The 21,912-nt window shown below is 39.8% G+C and overlaps 1 protein-coding gene across 2 annotated transcripts in view; it reads left to right on the top strand.

The window, feature by feature from the left end:
• Positions 1–21,912, top strand: part of raraa (retinoic acid receptor, alpha a) — a 161,540-nt gene that overhangs the window by 32,327 nt on the left and 107,301 nt on the right. For both annotated transcript variants that reach the window (XM_087783371.1, XM_087783370.1), the window contains exon 2: positions 11,184–11,581. In XM_087783371.1, coding sequence (XP_087639497.1) covers positions 11,428–11,581 — 154 coding nt within the window. In that variant the 5' untranslated portion in view covers positions 11,184–11,427. The remainder of the gene's footprint in view (positions 1–11,183; positions 11,582–21,912) is intronic.

The following is a 21,912-nucleotide window of genomic DNA, read 5'->3' as shown; positions in this document are numbered from 1 at the left end:
AAATATAAAGTAAATGCTGCACGTAAACTTCATATCCATAATATGTGTAAACTGTATGTAAAAGTATATACTTTCAAATGTACTATGTTAAATGTAGGTGTTTGGTATTCTTGTATGTGGAAAGGTGCAGTAGTGACTCGATCGATGATCTATATTCAAAGAACTGGCTTGTTTAGCCATAAATCATTGTTACCTTTCAAGAATGAAAACATGTTTACAATATGGCCGACGTGCATGAGCGACGATAAAAGATGTCGTTGTGATCTATTTCTCTCTAGTTGTTTATCAGCTTTTACTTTGTGGGCGACCTCCGCAAACTTTACCCGAGCGTGCTCACCGGTTGAACCGTGCTGTCGTGCACGTCGGTCAAATACGTGCACGTCAAAGTCTCTCTGTATGTCATGCGTTGCATTTGCCGTCCCCTGTGGCTGTGCTCGCTGTCGTCTTGCCGTCCACCTCGACCTTGTGCTGCCATTTGCTGATTTTTTTTTCTTCCAATTATTAATTCAACATTCGCTGTCACATCCCATTACGCTCTCCCGTGTCCCGCGACCTCTGACTCTTCATTCTTCGCGGCTGTTAGATGGTCCAACCCGGAGTTAAGACCAAGTGACCCAGATTGTTTGTTTATTTTCCCCCCTACTGTAATGGATCGCATGGCTTCCCTCAGGAGCTTCTTCTCTTTATTCCCTGCACTTTACATGGTGCTTGTTGACATGTGCTGGGCAGATATAGGCTAACTATAGAAACGTAAGAGCAACACAAGAAGCTATAGGAAGAGAAACTTGATCGAAAGTCTTTTAAAAGAGCAACGGTAATGGTTGAACCCGGAGGGGGCCCCTGTCCACTTCTATAGCATGGCCATCTAGACAAGAAGCTACACTTTAGTCTCCATGTTTATGGTAGGTAGGTAGTTAGGTAGTTGGGTAGGTAGGTAGGTAGATGGATGGGTAGGTAGGTAGAAGGATGGATGGGTGGGTAGGTAGGTAGGTGGATGGGTAGGTAGGTAGGTAGATGGATGGGTGGGTAGGTAGGTAGGTAGGTAGGTAGGTAGGTAGGTAGGTAGGTAGGTAGGTAGGTACGTAGATAGATGGATGGGTAGGTAGGTACGTAGATAGATGGATGGGTAGGTAGGTACGTAGATAGATGGATGGGTAGGTAGGTAGGTAGGTAGGTAGGTAGGTAGATTAACGGGTAGGTAGGTACGTAGATAGATGGATAGGTAGGTAGGTAGATTAACGGGTAGGTAGGTACGTAGATAGATGGATGGGTAGGTAGGTAGGTAGGTAGGTAGATAGGTAGGTAGGTAGGTAGGTAGGTAGGTAGGTAGATTGATGGGTAGGTAGGTACGTAGATAGATGGATAGGTAGGTAAGTAGATGGATGGTTGGTAGGTAGGTAGGTAGGTAGATTGATGGGTTGGTAGGTACGTAGATAGATGGATTGGTAGGTAGGTAGATTGATGGGTAGGTAGGTAGGTAGATTGAATGGTAGGTAGGTAAGTAGATGGATGGTTGGTAGGTAGGTAGGTAGGTAGGTAGATGGATGGGTAGATGGGTGGGTAGGTAGGTAGGTAAAACTTTATTGATACCACTGGAGGTCCCACTCGGAAATGGTTTTTCCAGCACACGGCAACACAGATGATAGATTAATAAAAAACAAGAAAAAAGTGCAATAAAAAGAAAGTGCAGGATGATGCAATCTGATTTTAAAGATAAAGAACATGTATCAAAGATCAACGGTAATGGTTTCACCCAGAAGGTCCCCTGTCCACTTCCATACCGTGGCCATCTGGACAAGAACCTACACTTTAGTCTCCATGTTTAAGCGAGTCAATTTTTAATGTGGAAATCTAAGCCCAGCTCGTGGACGGGTCGCACGTCGCTTCAGTTTTGTTTGCATCAGCGTCGGGTGTTTCATGCGAGAAGACACCTTGACTCCATTGTTAGCCTTGACATCCCTGGAGCTCACGGCGATGAAGAGCGGCCGCTATTATGCAGGATCTCTTTTGTTCTTCTCCATTTCACCGTCCTTGTGTTTCCCTGAGAGCGTATAGAACACATACATCACACAGAAGTGGGTCCCCCCCCCCCATTACTGGTGGAGAGAAATACATCAAGATGCTCCACATCCAGGCTTTATAGAACCTCAGGAGTGTGTAGCCGTACAGACTCGACAGTGTCCTTCAAGGTAACACGCGGGTCCTTTATCTTTTAGATTAGATTGACAGACGTTTACATTAGATTAGATTGACTTTATGAATCCCTCTGGAGATCTTCTTCACAGCAGACCATAGTTTCATAAGAACAAGTGCAAATAAAAAGAATAAAGTGCAAGGGAGGACAAAGTGCAAATGTAAAGAGCATAGATCAAAGGAAATGAACAAATATTAACAGGGAATAACATCATCCTTTCACTCTGATCTCGCCACAAAATTCAGAATTATACAATCTAATTAAATTATTAATCTAACTCTAACTCTAAGTTAAATATTGTTGCTGTGGAGTTACTGGAGAGGTTCTCTTACAGCGTCGTTGATCTTTCTGTTCCTTTACATGTATTTTTATTTATATTATTATTTATATAAATTGTTCACCCAAAATTCAATCTTCACTCATGTTCTACTCACCCTTATGTTGACTAAGAGTTGGGATTATTTTCAGAGTAATCTGTTCCTTTTTAGAGTTATAGACAAAAATGTTTGTTCATTTTAATGTAGCGACTGGAGCTCAGTTGTCTTCGTCTTCATCTTTGTCCAAAAAGACACTTAAAAACATCCAAATACCTTCATACTGCTCGTCAGTGACGTCCATCTTGAATCGAAGCCTGGACAAGAGAAGAATTGTTTCGAAAGAAAATCAAATTTAAAGTTTGTTTGTAGCAGAAATAAAATGCTAAACACAATTAAAAGTACATATTGTCAGAGCTTCCAGTGAGAAGAATCTCTATACGAAGGTATTTGGATGTTTTTAAGTGTCTTTTTGGACGAAGGTGAAGATGAAGACAAGTGAGCTCCAGTCGCTACACTAAAATGAACAAACATTTTGGTCTATAACTCTAAAAAAGAACAGATTACTCTGAAAATAACCCTTTAGTCGACATGAGGGTGAGTAGAAAATGAGTGAAGATTAGATTAAAGGGACACTTGAAGTTATTTACTAGCAAAAAGCTAATAAACAGTAACAAGAAGTAAAGTTTCATTTCATGTGACATTAAATAGCATCAATTTTGGTTTGTATATAAAAAATAATTCAATTTATTCATTTTTTCAAGCACCGATGAGGAATATTCTAAAAATAAGTCACATTTGTGACTAATGTTTTTCAAAAACCCCATTAAAACATTAGAGTAGTTCATATTTACCACAAATATTCTGGTGTGTTTTCTTAACATTCAAATGTCGTAACTAACTGTCGAACACAAATAGCAGGAACATCGTCTGATGGCAGGATTACGTAGATTATGTTCAGCAGGTTAAGTAGAAACGAAGCGACGAGATCGAACATCATATTTGAGTTAAACAGCAGTGAGTCGACTTCAGCAGAAGTTCAGCAGTCATTTCTTCAGATAACGAACTGTACACGTCAGCCATGTTGTCGTCGCCGCGGATAATTTCACGGCAGATTATATCTGGCGGCGTGTTTGAGCCGCGCTCGCCGGGATTATATCGTCCGATCTGCCTCCACGTGATAAGTGTGCGAACCCGGAGAAAATGTTTGATTGTTCGATGTGTCGTAACGCTTCGCCTGCGCCGCTCAGACAAGGTTCATGGACCAAAACCACATCTCAAAGAATGCTCTCCCGCTCTTGGAAGTACATTTGCGGGACATGAATAACACAAATGGGTCTGTGGGCTGTTGCGACCCAATCATAGTTTCACATGAGAACACATCGAGCCCGTTTGTATCGACCCTCGCAGCAGGATCTACAAAACATACCTCAGAGTTTGATGTTTTTTTTTTTAACCCTTAAAATCATCGTTTAAATCCAAACTGTGAGGAAAATACTCTTCTTCAATCGTACGACAATTACTCCAGATGTTACACAATCGTTCCTGTGTGAACTCAACACTTCTCACATCCTTTTTTCAAAAGAGAAAAGTGTATGACAGTAGCGACGGCTTCTGAACCCGAGTTGTGAGAAAGTAAAGTTGGAAAAGAAGGAAGAAAAAACGCTGTAGGTCGATGAAGGTCAAACGACTTCAAGGTTCGCAAGAGACGTTTCCTCGATGTTTTCTCGACGTACACTCGACGTACACTCGACGTACACACTCGACGTACACACTCGACGTACACTCGACGTACACACTCGACGTACACACTCGACGTACACACTCGACGTACACACTCGACGTACACACTCGACGTACACACTCGACGTACACTCGACGTACACACTCGACGTACACACTCGACGTACACACTCGACGTACACACTCGACGTACACACTCGACGTACCCTCGACGTACACACTCGACGTACACTCGACGTACACACTCGACGTACACTAGACGTACACACTAGACGTACACACTCGACGTACACACTCGACGTACACACTCGACGTACACACTCGACGTACACACTCGACGTACACACTCGACGTACACTCGACGTACACACTCGATGTACACACTCGACGTACACACTCGACGTACACACTCGACGTACACACTCGACGTACACACTCGACGTACACTCGACGTACACACTCGACGTACACTCGACGTACACACTCGATGTACACACTCGACGTACACACTCGACGTACACACTCGACGTACACACTCGACGTACACACTCGACGTACACACTCGACGTACACACTCGACGTACACACTCGACGTACACACTCGACGTACACTCGACGTACACACTCGACGTACACACTCGACGTACACACTCGACGTACACACTCGACGTACCCTCGACGTACACACTCGACGTACACTCGACGTACACACTCGACGTACACTAGACGTACACACTAGACGTACACACTCGACGTACACACTCGACGTACACACTCGACGTACACACTCGACGTACACACTCGACGTACACACTCGACGTACACACTCGACGTACACACTCGACGTACACACTCGACGTACACACTCGACGTACACACTCTACGTACACTCGACGTACACACTCGACGTACACTCGACGTACACACTCGACGTACACACTCGAAGTACACACTCGACGTACACACTCGACGTACACACTCGACGTACACACTCGACGTACACACTCGACGTACACACTCGACGTACACACTCGACGTACACACTCGACGTACACACTCGACGTACACACTCGACGTACACACTCGACGTACACACTCGACGTACACACTCGACGTACACACTCGACGTACACACTCTACGTACACTCGACGTACACACTCGACGTACACTCGACGTACACACTCGACGTACACACTCGAAGTACACACTCGACGTACACACTCGACGTACACACTCGACGTACACACTCGACGTACACACTCGACGTACACACTCGACGTACACACTCGACGTACACACTCGACGGTGTTTTTTACTCCCATAGCAGGTTTGACATTGAAGGTACGAGTCGACGTCTGAAGTATGTGAAGTATTTTCTTTAAGCTCTGGACGGAAATATCAATATTCACAAGTATTTGAACAACATGTACAACCTGAATACACTGCAGTATAAACCTGAGCTGTATTTGAATAAAGTAATAAATAAACACATCCTTTGAATTATTAAATAGTTAAAAATCTTAAATATCTAAATATATGTTTGCTGGAGTCGGTTATAAAATAATACAATATTTATGCGAACGTTTACTCTCGTGGTGAAAATATCATAAATGTTAGAATAGATTTTAATGAAAAGTTCAGAAATTTTGGATTTTTTTTCGTTCATAAGTTGCCGATCAGGATCATAAGTATCATCGTTGTTCTTATTTTATTTTGATTTATTTTTTGTGAAAAATTGCTCTATTTGCTGTGGCTATTGGAACAAAAACTATTTCCAGAAGGAGACGTCCTTAGGGATCAATAAAGTTCTACCTTACCTTACCTTACCTTAACAAAGGTTTAAGCTCAAAACTACATTTAAGGTTCGCTTTAAAAAAAAGTTTTTAAAAATCACCCAAAAAAGGTGTTCATTGTTTAAAATTATTCGCTCGTTCGCCCAGATTTCAAAGCAACTTTAAAAAGTAATAAGTTGAAAACATGGTCATGATGAGGAACTTACTGTGTCTTGGAGAAGAAGAATATTTACTATATTTTTCTGGGGATGAAATCTTGTTGACCATAACCATCGAGCCGGTTTAATTTGACTACTATTTCTTTTTGTTTTTATTTTTTTTATTTTTTTTACTGATGCACTATTTCTTTTTATTTTTATATTTTTCTTAATCAATTTTGTGTTCACTTTTTACAGCACTTACTTATTTATTTATTTATTGATTTTTTTCTCCCTTTTATTATTCATTTTTTGTTTAAAAAAACCCACAAAATCTAATTAATTTTTAACTAATAATTATTATTAAATTATTTTATTCTATATTGCAAACACATGTTGATTTTTTTTCTTTGTTTGCAATAAAGAATAAAATAATTAAATTAAATATCAGGCGAAATAAACAATAAAAAATGTAATGAGTTGTTTTTTTGTCTTTCACAATATTAAATAAAAAATAATGTCAATGAAAACAAAACAACAAGAAATATTTATTCATCACGTGATTCATTTGGTGTCGAATCTTATCGTGTGTTTGTTTTATTTTAAGTTGACCTTGATCGGTGTCTTTGAAATAAGAACGTTTGAAGACAAATAAAAACAAATCTGTAGCATCTATTGTTTGTTGTGATGAACTGTTGCCACGACGACCGAGCGACGTCGACAGCAGCTCCCGGACCGAGCGTGTCGAACATAAATAACGTCCTCATAACGCCGTACGATCATTTCTTCGGCTGCTTTCCCGAGGCGTCGTTATCGCGGGCGCCGGTTTAAGCGTCCGTGGCCTGTGGCGGCGACACGAAGGTATAAAGCTTTATATCACGGCGCGACAATACTGATGCATTTTACATGATCACATCAACTCGCCGCCGACACACTATTTCACGGCGGCACCACTTACGGAGCCACAACAAGCAATATTCCACGCGGCAATTGTTTATATGTTACTTTAAATCTGAATTCCCTTTTATTAGGAGGCTGTTGACGGAGGTGAGCGGCAGATAAACGTATGTCAACGTCTCTCCGGTGCTTTAGTTGGTGCCGAACCTGTGACCACGAACTGAAGGAGTTCAGACGAGTTCAAGGAACATAAAATGGCTGCCAGAAGAACACGTTAGCGAAGCTCTTGAGTCTGATCAGCTGATCTATGGAATCACTTCCCATGATGCACTTGACGATATGATTGTCATTATCGTTATTGTTTATGAGCTGAATTTATACATTTACACGGTTAACCAGTTTTCAAATGAACTAGGTCAAAGTTCAGTTCACCAGTTTTCAAATGAACTAGTTCAAAGTTCAATTCAATAGTTTTTTAAATGAACTAGTTCAAGGTTCAATTCACCAGTTTTCAAATGAACTAGGTCAAAGTTAATTTCACCAGTTTTCAAATGAACTGGTTCAAAGTTCAGTTCACCAGTTTTCAAATGAAACAGTTCAAATTTCATATCACCAGTTTTCAAATGAAATGGTTCAAATTTCATATCACCAGTTTTCAAATGGACTAGTTCGAAGTTCAAATCACCAGTTTTCAAATGGAGTAGTTCGACGTTCAAATCACCAATTTTCAAATGAACTAGTTCAAAGTTCAGTTCACCAGTTTTCAAATGAACTAGTTCAAAGCTCAATTCACCAGTTTTCAAATGGAGTAGTTCGAAGTTCAAATCACCAATTTTCAAATTAACTAGTTCAAAGTTCAGTTCACCTGTTTTCAAATGAACTAGTTCAAAGTTCAATTCACCCGTTGTCAAAGGATTTAGTTCAAAGTTCAATTCACCAGTTGTCCAATGAACTAGGTCAAAGTTCATTTAATCAGTTTTCAAATGAACTAGTTCAAAGCTCCTCATCATGACCATGTTTTCAACTTATTACTCTATAAAGTTGCTCTGAAATCTGGGCGAACGAGAGGTTACGAGAGTCCATTATGACATAATAATGGCTTCACTCCTCCTCCAGCAGTTATTACGCCCGCTTTGTTTATACAACGAGTCCCTTGGAGGTGGAGAGAGCGGAGTCCATTATGACTAGCCTAAAATCAGAGTAGATTCTATCGAGACATGAATCCTGATGAAACCAAGATAAAGTCAGTGCATCAGGATTCGACCACTGTTGCGACACATCTCCTCCTCCAGCGGTGGAACCTGTCAGACCCTCATGCATGATGGAGTCGCGACAAGAGAGAACAGGCTCGTCCGAGTCTCTCGTTCCTCCTCGACCGTGAAGCCATGATTCATGGGAGCACATTCTTCGCTTCGTGAAAGAACCTGCAACTCCTCTGCGCTCCCGGACGTCGATGCGTGGAATCCTTTGATGGCATCCGAGCGGATCCTCCGAGCGCGACGTCACCTGTGGCGTCACCTGAAGTCTCACCTGTAGTCTCACCTGCAGTCTCACCTGAAGTCTCACCTGCAGTCTCACCTGTAGTCTCACCTGTAGTCTCACCTGCAGTCTCACCTGTAGTCTCACCTGAAGTCTCACCTGTAGTCTCACCTGCAGTCTCACCTGTAGTCTCACCTGAAGTCTCACCTGTAGTCTCACCTGTAGTCTCACCTGTAGTCTCACCTGAAGTCTCACCTGTAGTCTCACCTGCAGTCTCACCTGTAGTCTCACCTGAAGTCTCACCTGCAGTCTCACCTGTAGTCTCACCTGAAGTCTCACCTGTAGTCTCACCTGCAGTCTCACCTGAAGTCTCACCTGCAGTCTCACCTGTAGTCTCACCTGAAGTCTCACCTGCAGTCTCACCTGTAGTCTCACCTGAAGTCTCACCTGTAGTCTCACCTGCAGTCTCACCTGAAGTCTCACCTGCAGTCTCACCTGTAGTCTCACCTGAAGTCTCACCTGCAGTCTCACCTGTAGTCTCACCTGAAGTCTCACCTGCAGTCTCACCTGTAGTCTCACCTGAAGTCTCACCTGTAGTCTCACCTGCAGTCTCACCTGAAGTCTCACCTGCAGTCTCACCTGTAGTCTCACCTGAAGTCTCACCTGTAGTCTCACCTGCAGTCTCACCTGCGGTCTCACCTCCGGCTCCCCCGACCCTCGTCGTTAGCAGAGTTTTCCCTGCCATGGGTTCGACTTCCGCCGCTATTTGTCGCCTGTCACAGCTAATGAGCTCGTGGACGCAGCTCCTCCGTACTTTAAATGCTGGATAATGACGGCGAGGAGTGTTTTCTTTGGGCTTCAGACGACGCATTAGCATTAATTAGCGTCAAGAGAAAATAAGTGTTTTTTTCGTGGCGGCTTCGCAGAACAAAAGCAAAACAATCTCCTCACCTTGTCAGAGACGCATTAAATAAATCTCTCTCGTGCAGGCGTGACCTCGGATGATGAGTTCAGTTCAGTTCACCAGTTTTCAAAAGAACTAGTATTAAGTTGAGTTCACAAGTTTATAAATAAACTAGTTCCAAGTTCAATTCAACAGTTTTAAATGGACTAGTTTAAAGTTCAGTTCACCAGTTTATAAATAAACTAGTTCAAAGTTCAATTCACAAGTTTTGAAATAAACTAGTTCATAGTTGAATTCACCAGTTTATAAATGAACTAGTTCCAAGTTCAATTCAACAGTTTTCAAATGGACTAGTTTAAAGTTCAGTTCACCAGTTTATAAATAAACTAGTTCAAAGTTCAATTCACAAGTTTTGAAATAAACTAGTTCAAAGTGCAATTCACTAGTTTATAAATGAACTAGTTCAAAGTTCAGTTCACCAGCTTTCGAATGGACTAGTTCAAAGTTCAATTGACCAGTTTTCAAATGAACAAGTTCCACGTTCAGTTCAACAGTTTTCAAATGAACTTGTTCAAATTTCAATTCAACAGTTTTCAAATGAACTAGTTCAAAGTTCAATTCAACAGTTTTCAAATGGACTGGTTCAATTCAACAGTTTTCAAATGAACTAGTTTAAAGTTCAATTCAACAGTTTTCAAATGAACTAGTTCAAAGTTCAATTCAACAGTTTTCAAATGAACCAGTTCAAAATTCAATTCAACAGTTTTCAAATGGACTGGTTCAATTCAACAGTTTTCAAATGAACTAGTTTAAAGTTCAATTCAACAGTTTTCAAATGAACTAGTTCAAAGTTCAATTCAACAGTTTTCAAATGAACCAGTTCAAAATTCAATTCAACAGTTTTCAAATGAACTAGTTCAAAGTTCAATTCAACAGTTTTCAAATGAACTAGTTCAAATTTCAATTCAACAGTTTTCAAATGGACTGGTTCAAATTTCAATTCAACAGTTTTCAAATGAACTAGTTTAAAGTTCAATTCAACAGTTTTCAAATGAACTAGTTCAAAGTTCAATTCAACAGTTTTCGAATGAACTAGTTCAAAATTCAATTCAACAGTTTTCAAATGAACTAGTTCAAAGTTCAATTCAACAGTTTTCAAATGAACTAGTTCAAAATTAAATTCAACAGTTTTCAAATGGACTGGTTCAAAGTTCAATTCAACAGTTTTCAAATGAACTAGTTTAAAGTTCAATTCACCAGTTTTAAAATCAACTAGTTCACAGTTCAGTTCACCAGCTTTCAAATGGACTAGTTCAAAGTTCAATTGACCAGTTTTCGATTGAACTAGTTCAAAGTTCAATTCAACAGTTTTCAAATGAACTAGGTAACAGTTCAGTTCTCCAGTTTTCAAATGAACCAGTTTAACGTTTAATTCAACAGTTTTAAAGTGAACTAGGTAACAGTTTGGTTCACCAATTTTTAAAAAGGAACTAGTTCAAAGTTCAATTCAACAGTTTTCAAATGAACTAGGTAACAGTTCAGTTCTCCAGTTTTCAAATTAACCAGTTTAACGTTTAATTCAACAGTTTTCAAATGAACTAGGTAACAGTTTGGTTCACCAATTTTTAAAAAGGAACTAGTTCAAAGTTCAATTCCCTAGTTTTCAAATGAACTAGTTCAAACCTTGTCAGCGACGCACTAAATGAATCTCTCTCCTGCAGGCTCGACCCAGCGATGACGAGAGGAGAAGAACTCGATGGCATCATGTGATCCACAGAACTCTCCATCAAAGTTCTGACTCAACCCGGAGAGAAAAGTCCAACTTCCACGATCGGAACCTTTTGTTTCCTCGCGTCAAACTTTCCTGGACAGTTCTTTTTTTGGGGGGAATCTACTCTGCGAAAGACGGATTAAATCAAGTTTTTTTGGGGGGTTTTCCGGCGACTGAAGGTGGGCTCGTGCATCATGGCGGGGAAGGGCAACCCGATGCCAGGCCCTCACCTCAACGGCTTCCCGATGCCCACCTACTCCTACTTCTTCCCGCACATGCTGGGAAGTCTGTCGCCGCCGGCGCTGCCCGGTCTGCCCCTCAGCGGGTACAGCACCCCTTCACCAGCCAGTAAGTCTCTTTTTCTACCTCTTCACTGTTGTGCGAGAACAAGAACAAACCGGCGCATGTTGTGACGAAGTCTTTGCTGACAGTTTGTATCGACGCGTGTCTGACTCCCGCCGCGGAGTCAAGTCTTTTCTCTCTGGTGTCGTCAGCAGTGTTTAGATGTGATGCAGCAACAGTGGCTTGAATCAAGATCCGTCCACACAAGCGTTGACAAATGTGTCGAAAGAAAAGTGCTTTTTTAGTGCTTCAATTGAACTATTTCACAGTTCAATTCACCAGTTTTCAAATGAACTAGTTCAAAGTTAGATTGACCAGTTTTCAAATGAACTAGTTCAAAGTTAGATTGACCAGTTTTCAAATGAACTAGTTCAAAGTTCCATTCACCATTTTTCAAATTAACTCGTTCAAAATTCAATTCACTAGTTTTCAAGTGAACTAGTTCAAAGTTCAATTCACCAGTTTTCAAATGAACTAGTTCAAAGTTAGATTCACCAGTTTTCAAATGAACTAGTTCAAAGTTAGATTGACCAGTTTTCAAATGAACTACTTCAAAGTTAGATTGATCAGTTTTCAAATGAACTACTTCAAAGTTTAATTCACTAGTTTTCAAATGAACTAGGTCAAAGTTCATTTCACCACTTTTCAAATTAACTAGTTCAAAGTTCAATTCACCAGTTTTCAAATGAACTAGTTCAAAGTTCAATTCACCAGTTTTCAAATTAACTAGTTCAAAGTTAGATTCACCAGTTTTCAAATGAACTAGTTCAAAGTTAGATTGACCAGTTTTCAAATTAACTAGTTCAAAGTTAGATTGATCAGTTTTCAAATGAACTACTTCAAAGTTGAATTCACTAGTTTTCAAATGAACTAGGTCAAAGTTCATTTCACCACTTTTCAAATTAACTAATTCAAAGTTCAATTCACCAGTTTTCAAATGAACTAGTTCAAAGTTAGATTGACCAGTTTTCAAATGAACTAGTTCAAAGTTAGATTGACCAGTTTTCAAATGAACTAGTTCAAAGTTAGATTGACCAGTTTTCAAATGAACTAGTTCAAAGTTAGATTGACCATTTTTCAAATGAACTAGTTCAAAGTTAGATTGACCATTTTTTAAATGAACTAGTTCAAAGTTAGATTGACCAGTTTTCAAATGAACTACTTCAAAGTTTAATTCACTAGTTTTTAAATGAACTAGTTCAAAGTTCAATTCACCAGTTTTCAAATTAACTAGTTCAAAGTTCAATTCACCAGTTTTCAAATTAACTAGTTCAAAGTTAGATTGGCCAGTTTTCAAATGAACTAGTTCAAAGTTAGATTGACCAGTTTTCAAATGAACTAGTTCAAAGTTAGATTGACCAGTTTTCAAATGAACTAGTTCAAAGTTAGATTGACCAGTTTTCAAATGAACTAGTTCAAAGTTCGATTGATCAGTTTTCAAATGAACTACTTCAGAGTTCAATTCACTAGTTTTCAAATGAACTAGGTCAAAGTTCATTTCACCAGTTTTCAAATGAACTAGTTCAAAGTAAAATTCACCAGTTTTCAAATGAACTAGTTCATAGTTCAGTCAAGACAAAAGAAGGAAGGGAAAATTTAAGAATTTTATATGATGGGAACATTTTATGATTAATAAATAAATTAAAGAAAATAAGCTTAGGTTTTAATTTGATTGTATATACTTTCATTATAATTCATTTTATTTTAAGATTCTAAAAAAACATTGAATATATTTTAACATTTAAAATAAAATACATCAAAAAGTATTATTACAGAATTTTTATTTTTTATTTTATTTGTTTAATATATGATAAGTTTCTATACATTTTATTAAAAATATATTTTATAAAAGCGCTACGAATGAAAAGTCATATTAAAACAAAGATACTTATGAAAATATATGTACAAAAATGCATGATAAAGAAATGACATTAAGACCGACAGTAAATAAATGGTGTAATATATCAAGATAAATTGTTGATTTATTTTAAAATAAAAGAACAAAAAAATAAAACTTTTACGTGAAATAAAGTCACAAAATCCAGGGATTTTAATAACAAAAATGAAAAGTTGTTTTACTTTTTCATTAAACATAAAAAAAAGAGAAAATTGCATTATAAAGTTATTTCAAATGAAAAAATGTTCATTAATGAAGGAAGATATTGACAAAACTACGTGAGTTGAGAATATTTGACGAGGTTATTATAAAATACATATTTATAAGATAATGAGTCACTGGATCAAAGACTTTCTCTCTGGTGGGAAAATCCTTCACGACTGCGTCCCATTTATAGACTTTTTCAGTCTCTTCACGTCATCTTTCTGCGAGTGTGTGTGTGTGTGTGTGTGTGTGTGTGTGTGTGTGTGTGTGTGTGTGTGTGTGTGTGTGTGTGTGTGTGTGTGTGTGTGTGTGTGTGTGTGTGTGTGTGTGTGTGTGTGTGTGTGTGTGTGTGTGTGTGTCACGTACATATGCCCACACTTGTGCCGGCAGCACTGTCCTTAATTCACGACCCACACAACAACACAAACACACAAATGACAAACGTCAGCACGGATCACGACAGGAACGACAGTGGGCGAGACGCTCGATGCTGTGTTGTTGTGCACGTGACTGATCCTTTATTTTTCTACGTCAATTCAAAAATGTTTGTGAAAGCTTTGAGGAGGAGAACAAATAAACTCCAATCAAGCTACTTAAGAGACCAGTGACCTATATATGAACTATATATTATTTAGTGCTTCGTATTGGAAATAAGTGCGATATTCGATATTGGTGTCTTGAATTGCGATATTATTGCGATATTTTTTTCTTCTCAAAAAATGTAGCCGTGCGCATTAGAGAGTACTGTAGTGGATGTACGGGGGTTTAGAGAAGGTACTCGATGCGATATTACCCTTTTTGTTTATTTCTGCGCTTCGGTGCCGACACGATCGTAGAAAAATATCGCTTATAACATGGATTTATTATTGATTTGGTGATATCACGACGCGCCGGCGGCTCCTTTCTGATGTCGCTCAGTTTGGCGGGAAACCGATGCATGTCCCGCGAAACTGAGCGACATCAGAGAGGAGCCGCCGGCGCGTCGTGATATCACCAAATCAATAATAAATCCACCTCCTTGTACACGCACACATAACACTTTATAAATGACGCTAACAACTTAGCTTGTTAGCATACGGTGAAGACGGACAGGTTTGTTTGGAAGTTCACGATCTTATAAGAAAACAATTGAGATGAGATGAAAAGTTCTTACGATATGTTGCTTTAACAAAGGAGGTTGAAAGAGACGAGTGACTGGATCACTAGTGTTTGACTAGATCATAAGTTAGTATTACTTCCGTGTATATACTGAGCTAAGTCAGTGCGCTGGCAAGACGCGTCGCCATAGCAACCGAGCCTATCAAGCTGCGCCGCACAGTTCACAGATGGACGGAGACGTAAACAACAACGAGACATAGAAGTACAAATTGACAACTTTACAGAACGTGACACTGATTGGTCGAAGTGAGTATTTGAGAAATGCTTGAAAAATTGAACGAAAAATTATATTTTATCAAACATGTTTTCGATGCCAATATCGCGATATCAATAATTTTTTCAATATAACGTGTAGCCCTAATAATAATTAAATTAATATATTTTCCCTTTACATATATTTTTTTTACGATTTCATTCTGTTGATTCTTTTCATGTATTCACTACATTTGTAAACATGATATTACCTTTCCTACAATAATCTTGTGTATTATATATCACTTGTAAAATCTTCTGATAACAACTATTTGACAGAATTTCAACTGAAAGCTTTTATCAGTCCAACGAAAAAGTATGTTTTTTATAGAAAGCAAACCATGATTTTGCGTGTATCGTAGTGTTAAACCTCATGTTGTTGTTGTGAGCATTGTCATCATCTGTAAATGTTTGTGTATCAAAGGATCATATCTGCACAAGTAAGAAGTTGTTAATGCACTGAAGGTGTGAAAGTAAGACAAAAAACTATGGAAAATATACAGAAATGAACAAGTAAATATAGAAAAAAGTAGAAATAGTCTCATATTATATGTATTTTCTCATTTATTTATATATATATTCCATCTTTTTATCACATACAATAAGTATAATTATGTTTTATAACGCAGGTGTCACCAGAAAATGATTCAAATTAAATTGCAAAACAGTTCAAATCATTTTGAAGTTAAAAAGTTAAGTATTTATTACATTTTTTTAAACCAACATTTTTTATAAAAAGACTGGATTAGTTTGTAGTTCATGTGCTTCTCGTACATGTTTGATGTCATTAGCAGAGAGTGTTTAAAAAGTGGTTCAGGGTCAGATTGTGTGTCTTGGCGTCGACTGCAGGTTCAAAGGTCACAGTGTTGACTTTGTATCTGATGGAGTTTGTTTTGGACGTTACTGTGGAGGAAAGTGATGCTCGGTGAGGAACCTTCTGCTGCTTCCCTGGTGTCAGGCGGCCCACCTAGGATTCCTAGCTTGTGTGTGTGCGTGTGTGTGTGTGCGTGTGTGTGTGTGTGTGTGTGTGTGTGTGTGTGTGTGTGTGTGTGTGTGTGTGTGTTAGAGCCACTATTCCAGAGTGGCACTGAGGTTCCTTCCCTTTCACTTGGACAAACATTTCCGGTCTGTAAACACAGGAGATACACAACTTCCCGACATCCACACACACTCGTACAGACACACAAACACACACACAAAGGGGTAAACAATTTCTGCTACAAATGACATTTGTGCGTCCACAAATTGACTCTTGATAAGATGTTTTTTGGTGTCACAAACACATGTTTTCAGCTCTATAATATTTGACTAAAGTTTCCCCTTGTGGGACTAAAAAAAGGAAAACTCTAAATCCATCCATCCGTCCGTCCGTCCATCCATCCATCCATCCATCCATCCATCCATCCATCCATCCATCCATCCATCCATCCATCCATCCATCCATCCATCCATCCATCCATCCATCCATCATCTCTTGCAGTTGTTACATATAAAATGGTGAAAAACAAAATTAAAACGTTTTGAATTTGGAATCTGAAATTCACAAAAACAACAATAAAACTATATACTATATATCAGTTACAACCTTCAAAAAAACCACACTATCTACATATGTATATTCTAAATATATATATATATATATATATATATATATATATATATATAACATTTTGTAACAGAATTATTATCAAATTAAGTATTGTGTAAATAAATTGTGTTGCATTTAATCCTTATAGAGTTTTCCAATAATTATTTTTGCATATATTTGGTTATTTTTTAAACATTTGTATAATTACTAAACACGCTTTTCTTTTTGGGGCAAATTTTGTTTCTTTATTAATAAAAAAAAACACAGGGTTGAATGATTCAAGGGATCGTAAAATAAGTGTAAGATTCACAGATGACTCTAAATTGAGAATGTTTATGATGTTTATGATTTACAACATTTACAAACGTGTTCATTTTAACCCTTGAATTAGGTTTGAAGTGTGAAAGTGAGAACGCACACAAACGCACACAAACGCACACACAACTGTCACGCTTCTCCTATCAGCTGCTCTGCACACTTCTTTACCTCTCCTGCCACATTCTTTTCATTTCCCATGTATCCTCTCACTCCCAGCTAAACCTCCCTGTTTAACGCTGAGCAGTGATACCAGGAGTGAGTCAGAATCTTTAGTCGGAGCCCGAAGGATTTACGCGCCGTCAAACTTGTGGCAGCGAGTCTCCAGCGCACGCTTGATGGATTTGGAAAACTTTGTTTTTGTGGTTTTGCAGCAGTTTATGTGCGACTATTACGTTGAGGTTTCTTGCGTTTAGAAGCCAAATGAACGAGCGAATGGACGAGAGCGTGTGATTGAGCGATGAGATTTGTTAACAGATTTTGTAGTTTAACTGTATTAATGTTGGTTTTTAAAACTACATATTTCACCGGTTGTCCTCGTTCTCCTCCAGAATACACATTAAGACCGTTTGGGATCCGATCTATAAAAGTCTGGTCGAGTCAAGAGTTCCACGAACGTCATTCGTCGAGCATCTCAGATGTTTTCCTGAAACCTGTCCACGTCATTTTATCGAACCTCTCGACAGCCGGTGTAAATCCAACACTTTTGCTGAATCACTGTTGAGTTTGTTCAAACACACGTCGTGACAAAAGATGATTTTTCACACCATAGACTTGAGTTTTTTTTCGAATAATGTCAAGAATATTATTTTGATTAAACATTACTTGCAAATTTCACCAGTATTTTAGTTTTACATTAAATTAAAATCTTAGTGAAACCACAAAAAATGTCCACAAATATATTTGTTCTAGAGCCTGGTTCCTCGACTTGTTTGTACCAGGGACCCGTAAATCTGTATTGTATTGTATTCACAGACTTTCAGGTTGAAAAAAAGTCAAAATACAATAGCATGACCTGCAGAAAACTAGAAATAATTGTTTAAATGTGTAAAAAAACGCTGAATCAACAAGAACTCTGGACTGTAGTTGTGTATTTGCACCAACGTATGTTCGATTGTATGCTGATGACGGTGTGTTCGATGTGTGTGTCTCTGAGACTTTGTGCCAATGTGTGATTATGTTTGTGTTCAAGCAATATTTGTACGGAATGAGAAGTTTCTAGAGTTTGTTGTACAAGTACTTAATGGTTATTAATGTGAAGTTCCCTTTTCATTCTTTAATCCACTAAATCCGAGTACCTCTAGTTATCGTTGCGTGAACATTGGAGAACTCAGATTAGATTAACACACATTAGATTATATTAGATTAGATTAACATTATTAATCCCTCTGGAGATCTCTTTGGGAAAATAGGTTTCCAGTTCACAGCAGACGATAGAAGGTACAGAAGATTCATGAACGCAGGAACAAAGTGCAAAAAAAAAAGAAAAAAGAACAAATTGCAAACCAAAAGGAAAAAAGTGCAAAAAAAAAAAACAAAGTGCAAAGAGCATTGATCAAAGTAGAAAAACACAAAGATCTTAAAGGGAAACAAAGATTAACATAGGCATAGTATACTCATTAACTTTGGTTACACAATTAAAAGCTCCTTGTACGACACACACGCCTTCCTACAACTCTACAACTGCCCCGGACGCACACCAGCTCCAGTAGTGGTTTGTTGATTTTATTTTTGCAGGTTGGGAAACGTCTTGAAAAAGATGGACGGGTCAGATTGAGTCCTTCACCTTCACAAACACAGTGTACTATCAACACAGTTGTAAACTATAGTGTGGGTCCTGTGTTAGCCGGTAGTTGTGTAGTGCGTCCGTGTTCGACATAATCGGTGTCTAGATCTGGGTTGTCATGCTTGTTGAATGGCGACAAATTGAAAAACTACACGATACGATCAACTGTGTTCCTCGATCACTCGGACTCTCACATCAAGGCTCACCCTAGTCACGCCGTTCACCATCGATTTGATCCGCTTTCAAAATAATGTACTTAAATCTCATCAGAACACGCTTTTGATCGAGAGCGACGGCTGTGGTCGTGGTTCGCTCCCGGAACGGCGAGCGACGACGTTGATGTTCTCACGGTTGTCGTCTCTTGATCGGCGGTGATGTGGTTTCGCTGCGAGGGACGCGTGAGGTCAACAGATTCCAACAAAAAACTGTCCAAAAATCGACCTCTTAACCTCAACACTACGGTGGATCTAAACTAAACATGCGACAAATGAGGTTGTTTGAAGTTCAGACCTCTTTCTTTCTCGTTGCATCAGTTCCCGACTTTTTCTCATCCGTTTTTCCGTCCAGTCCTCCCGTCCCTGGACTCGTCTGCATCGACCTCCTTTAGGGAAAAACCACAATAGACCAATTATTTGGACCAAGCGGAGCAGAAGGGTTAATCTAGGCTTACAACACAGCCCTTCTATCTGGAGCTCTCCAGCTGGAGCGAGGTCTTCACGTCACATGATCACCGACATCATCAGTCCGGTCCACACGCCCCGGAGCCGGATCTTTACCACGTATTGATATCGCATTAAGTGCCCGGAGCGTTATATTAACAGGAATATCACCGGCGAGGATTCATCAGGACGGCGCGCTCGCCATCGTGGGATACGGAGTCAATACTTCCGTCGTAGTTGAGGAATCGGGACTTGTTGGTCATCACGCCTCGGGTATCGATCGTGTTATTATGATGGAATCCTCCGGCTCAACAGAAGCTTTTACATCGTGCGATTCCATTAGCGGCGTGTTATCTCGGGTCGTAATGAAACCTCGCCGAAGTACTACCTGCTGCCACTGACGACTCATTGGTTTCCCTCACAGTACTTGTTTCTACCCCGGTGTAGGTACAATTTCGGTCCCCCCTACTATATCGCTCCCCCTACTATATCGCTCCCCCCTACTATATTGGCTCCCCCTACTATATCGGTCCCCCCTACTATATCGGTCCCCCCTACTATATCGCTCCCCCCTACTATATCGCTCCCCCCTACTATATCGCTCCCCCCTACTATATCGCTCCCCCTACTATATCGGTCCCCCCTACTATATCGCTCCCCCCTACTATATCGGTCCCCCTACTATATCGGTCCCCCCTACTATATCGGTCCCCCCTACTATATCGCTCCCCCCTACTATATCGGTCCCCCCTACTATATCGGTCCCCCCTACTATATCGCTCCCCCCTACTATATCGCTCCCCCCTACTATATCGGTCCCCCCTACTTTATCGGTCCCCCCTACTATATCGCTCCCCCTACAATATCGCTCCCCCCTACTATATCGCTCCCCCTACTATATCGCTCCCCCTACTATATCGCTCCCCCCTACTATATCGCTCCCCCCTACTATATCGGTCCCCCCTACAATATCGCTCCCCCCTACTATATCGCTCCCCCTACTATATCGCTCCCCCCTACAATATCGGTCCCCCCTACTATATCGCTCCCCCTACTATATCGGTCCCCCCTACAATATCGCTCCCCGTTACTATATCGCTCCCCCTACTATATCGCTCCCCCCTACTATATCGCTCCCCCCTACTATATCGGTCCCCCCTACTATATCGGTCCCCCCTACTATATCGCTCCCCCCTACAATATCTGTCCCCCCACTTCCTACGTGATGACGTCACTCGCTGCATATGCAAACGTCTCTTTAAAATATTTTTTATGGGTTAAAGAAACGTCAACAGAACGTTTACATGATACTTTTTACCACATAAAACATCTATATTGACAAAAAGACGATCTTCGTCAACATAATCACTTTCTTTCATTTCCTGGTCTGACGATCATGTGACTTTGACACCAACAGGAAGTGACCGCGCTACATGTGACGAAGCTGCTGATTGGCTGAAGCTCTTTTACTAATAAAGCACAACTATACAATGAAATACAAACAACAGAGTTCCGAAAATAATTCGCTTTTAAAATAACAAAAATGTTAGAATATTCCTCTTTCTTTAACTCATTCTAGTCTGTAGTTCGGATCATAAACACCTCAGTAATTATTTAGTTTTCATTTCGATTTTTTTCCCTCCCGATTTAAATCAATTATTAAACGTACATAAGCAAATTATTTCGGAACTCGAATGTTTGTACTGCATCGTACAGTTGTGCGTTATTATTAGTAAAACGGCTTCAGCCAATCAGCAGCTTCGTCACATGTAGCGTCGGCACTTCCTGTTGGTGTCAAAGTCACATGATCGTCAGACCAGGAAATTAACAAACAGAAAGTGATTATGTTGACGAAGATCGTCTTCTTGTCAATATAGATGTTTTATGTGGTAAAAAGTATCATGTAAACCTTCTGTTGACGTTTCTTTAACCCATAAAAAATATTTTTAAGAGACGTTCGCATATTCAGCATGTGACGTCATCACGTAGGAAGTGGGGGGACCGATATTGTAGGGGGGACCGATATAGTAGAGGGGACCGAAATTGTACCTACACCGGATCTAATGAATTCCTTCCCCTCGGACGCCCTCTTTTTGAAGGTTTATTTGTTGGGGGGGAAGTGGCTTTTGGCGAATATACTTTTGGCCAGGTCAGGGAATTATGAGGCTGTTTTTTCGAGACCTTAGGGAAGAGTGTGTGTGTGTGTGTGTGTGTGTGTGTGTTGTCACCTCATCCCATTACAAATCCCACAGCGGAGCAAACATGCTTCAGGGTTATGCAGGTTTCTAGACGGACAGCTGGTCCTGCACTGCGCCGGTGGTCTGTGGGAAAACGTAAGGGCAAGTCGGTACACACTCCATGGGTGGCGAGTACTCACACTTGTACCTCTACACACTCTCTGATAAGGATAATAGTGAAAATCACTTGCAGTGCGCTGGAATCCAAAGGATGTGTGTGTGTAAAAACACACACAAACAC

Source organism: Callionymus lyra, chromosome 2, assembly GCF_982586985.1.
Source record: "Callionymus lyra chromosome 2, fCalLyr1.hap1.1, whole genome shotgun sequence".
Lineage (NCBI taxonomy): Eukaryota > Metazoa > Chordata > Actinopteri > Syngnathiformes > Callionymidae > Callionymus > Callionymus lyra.
This window is presented reverse-complemented; position numbering and strand designations above follow the sequence as displayed.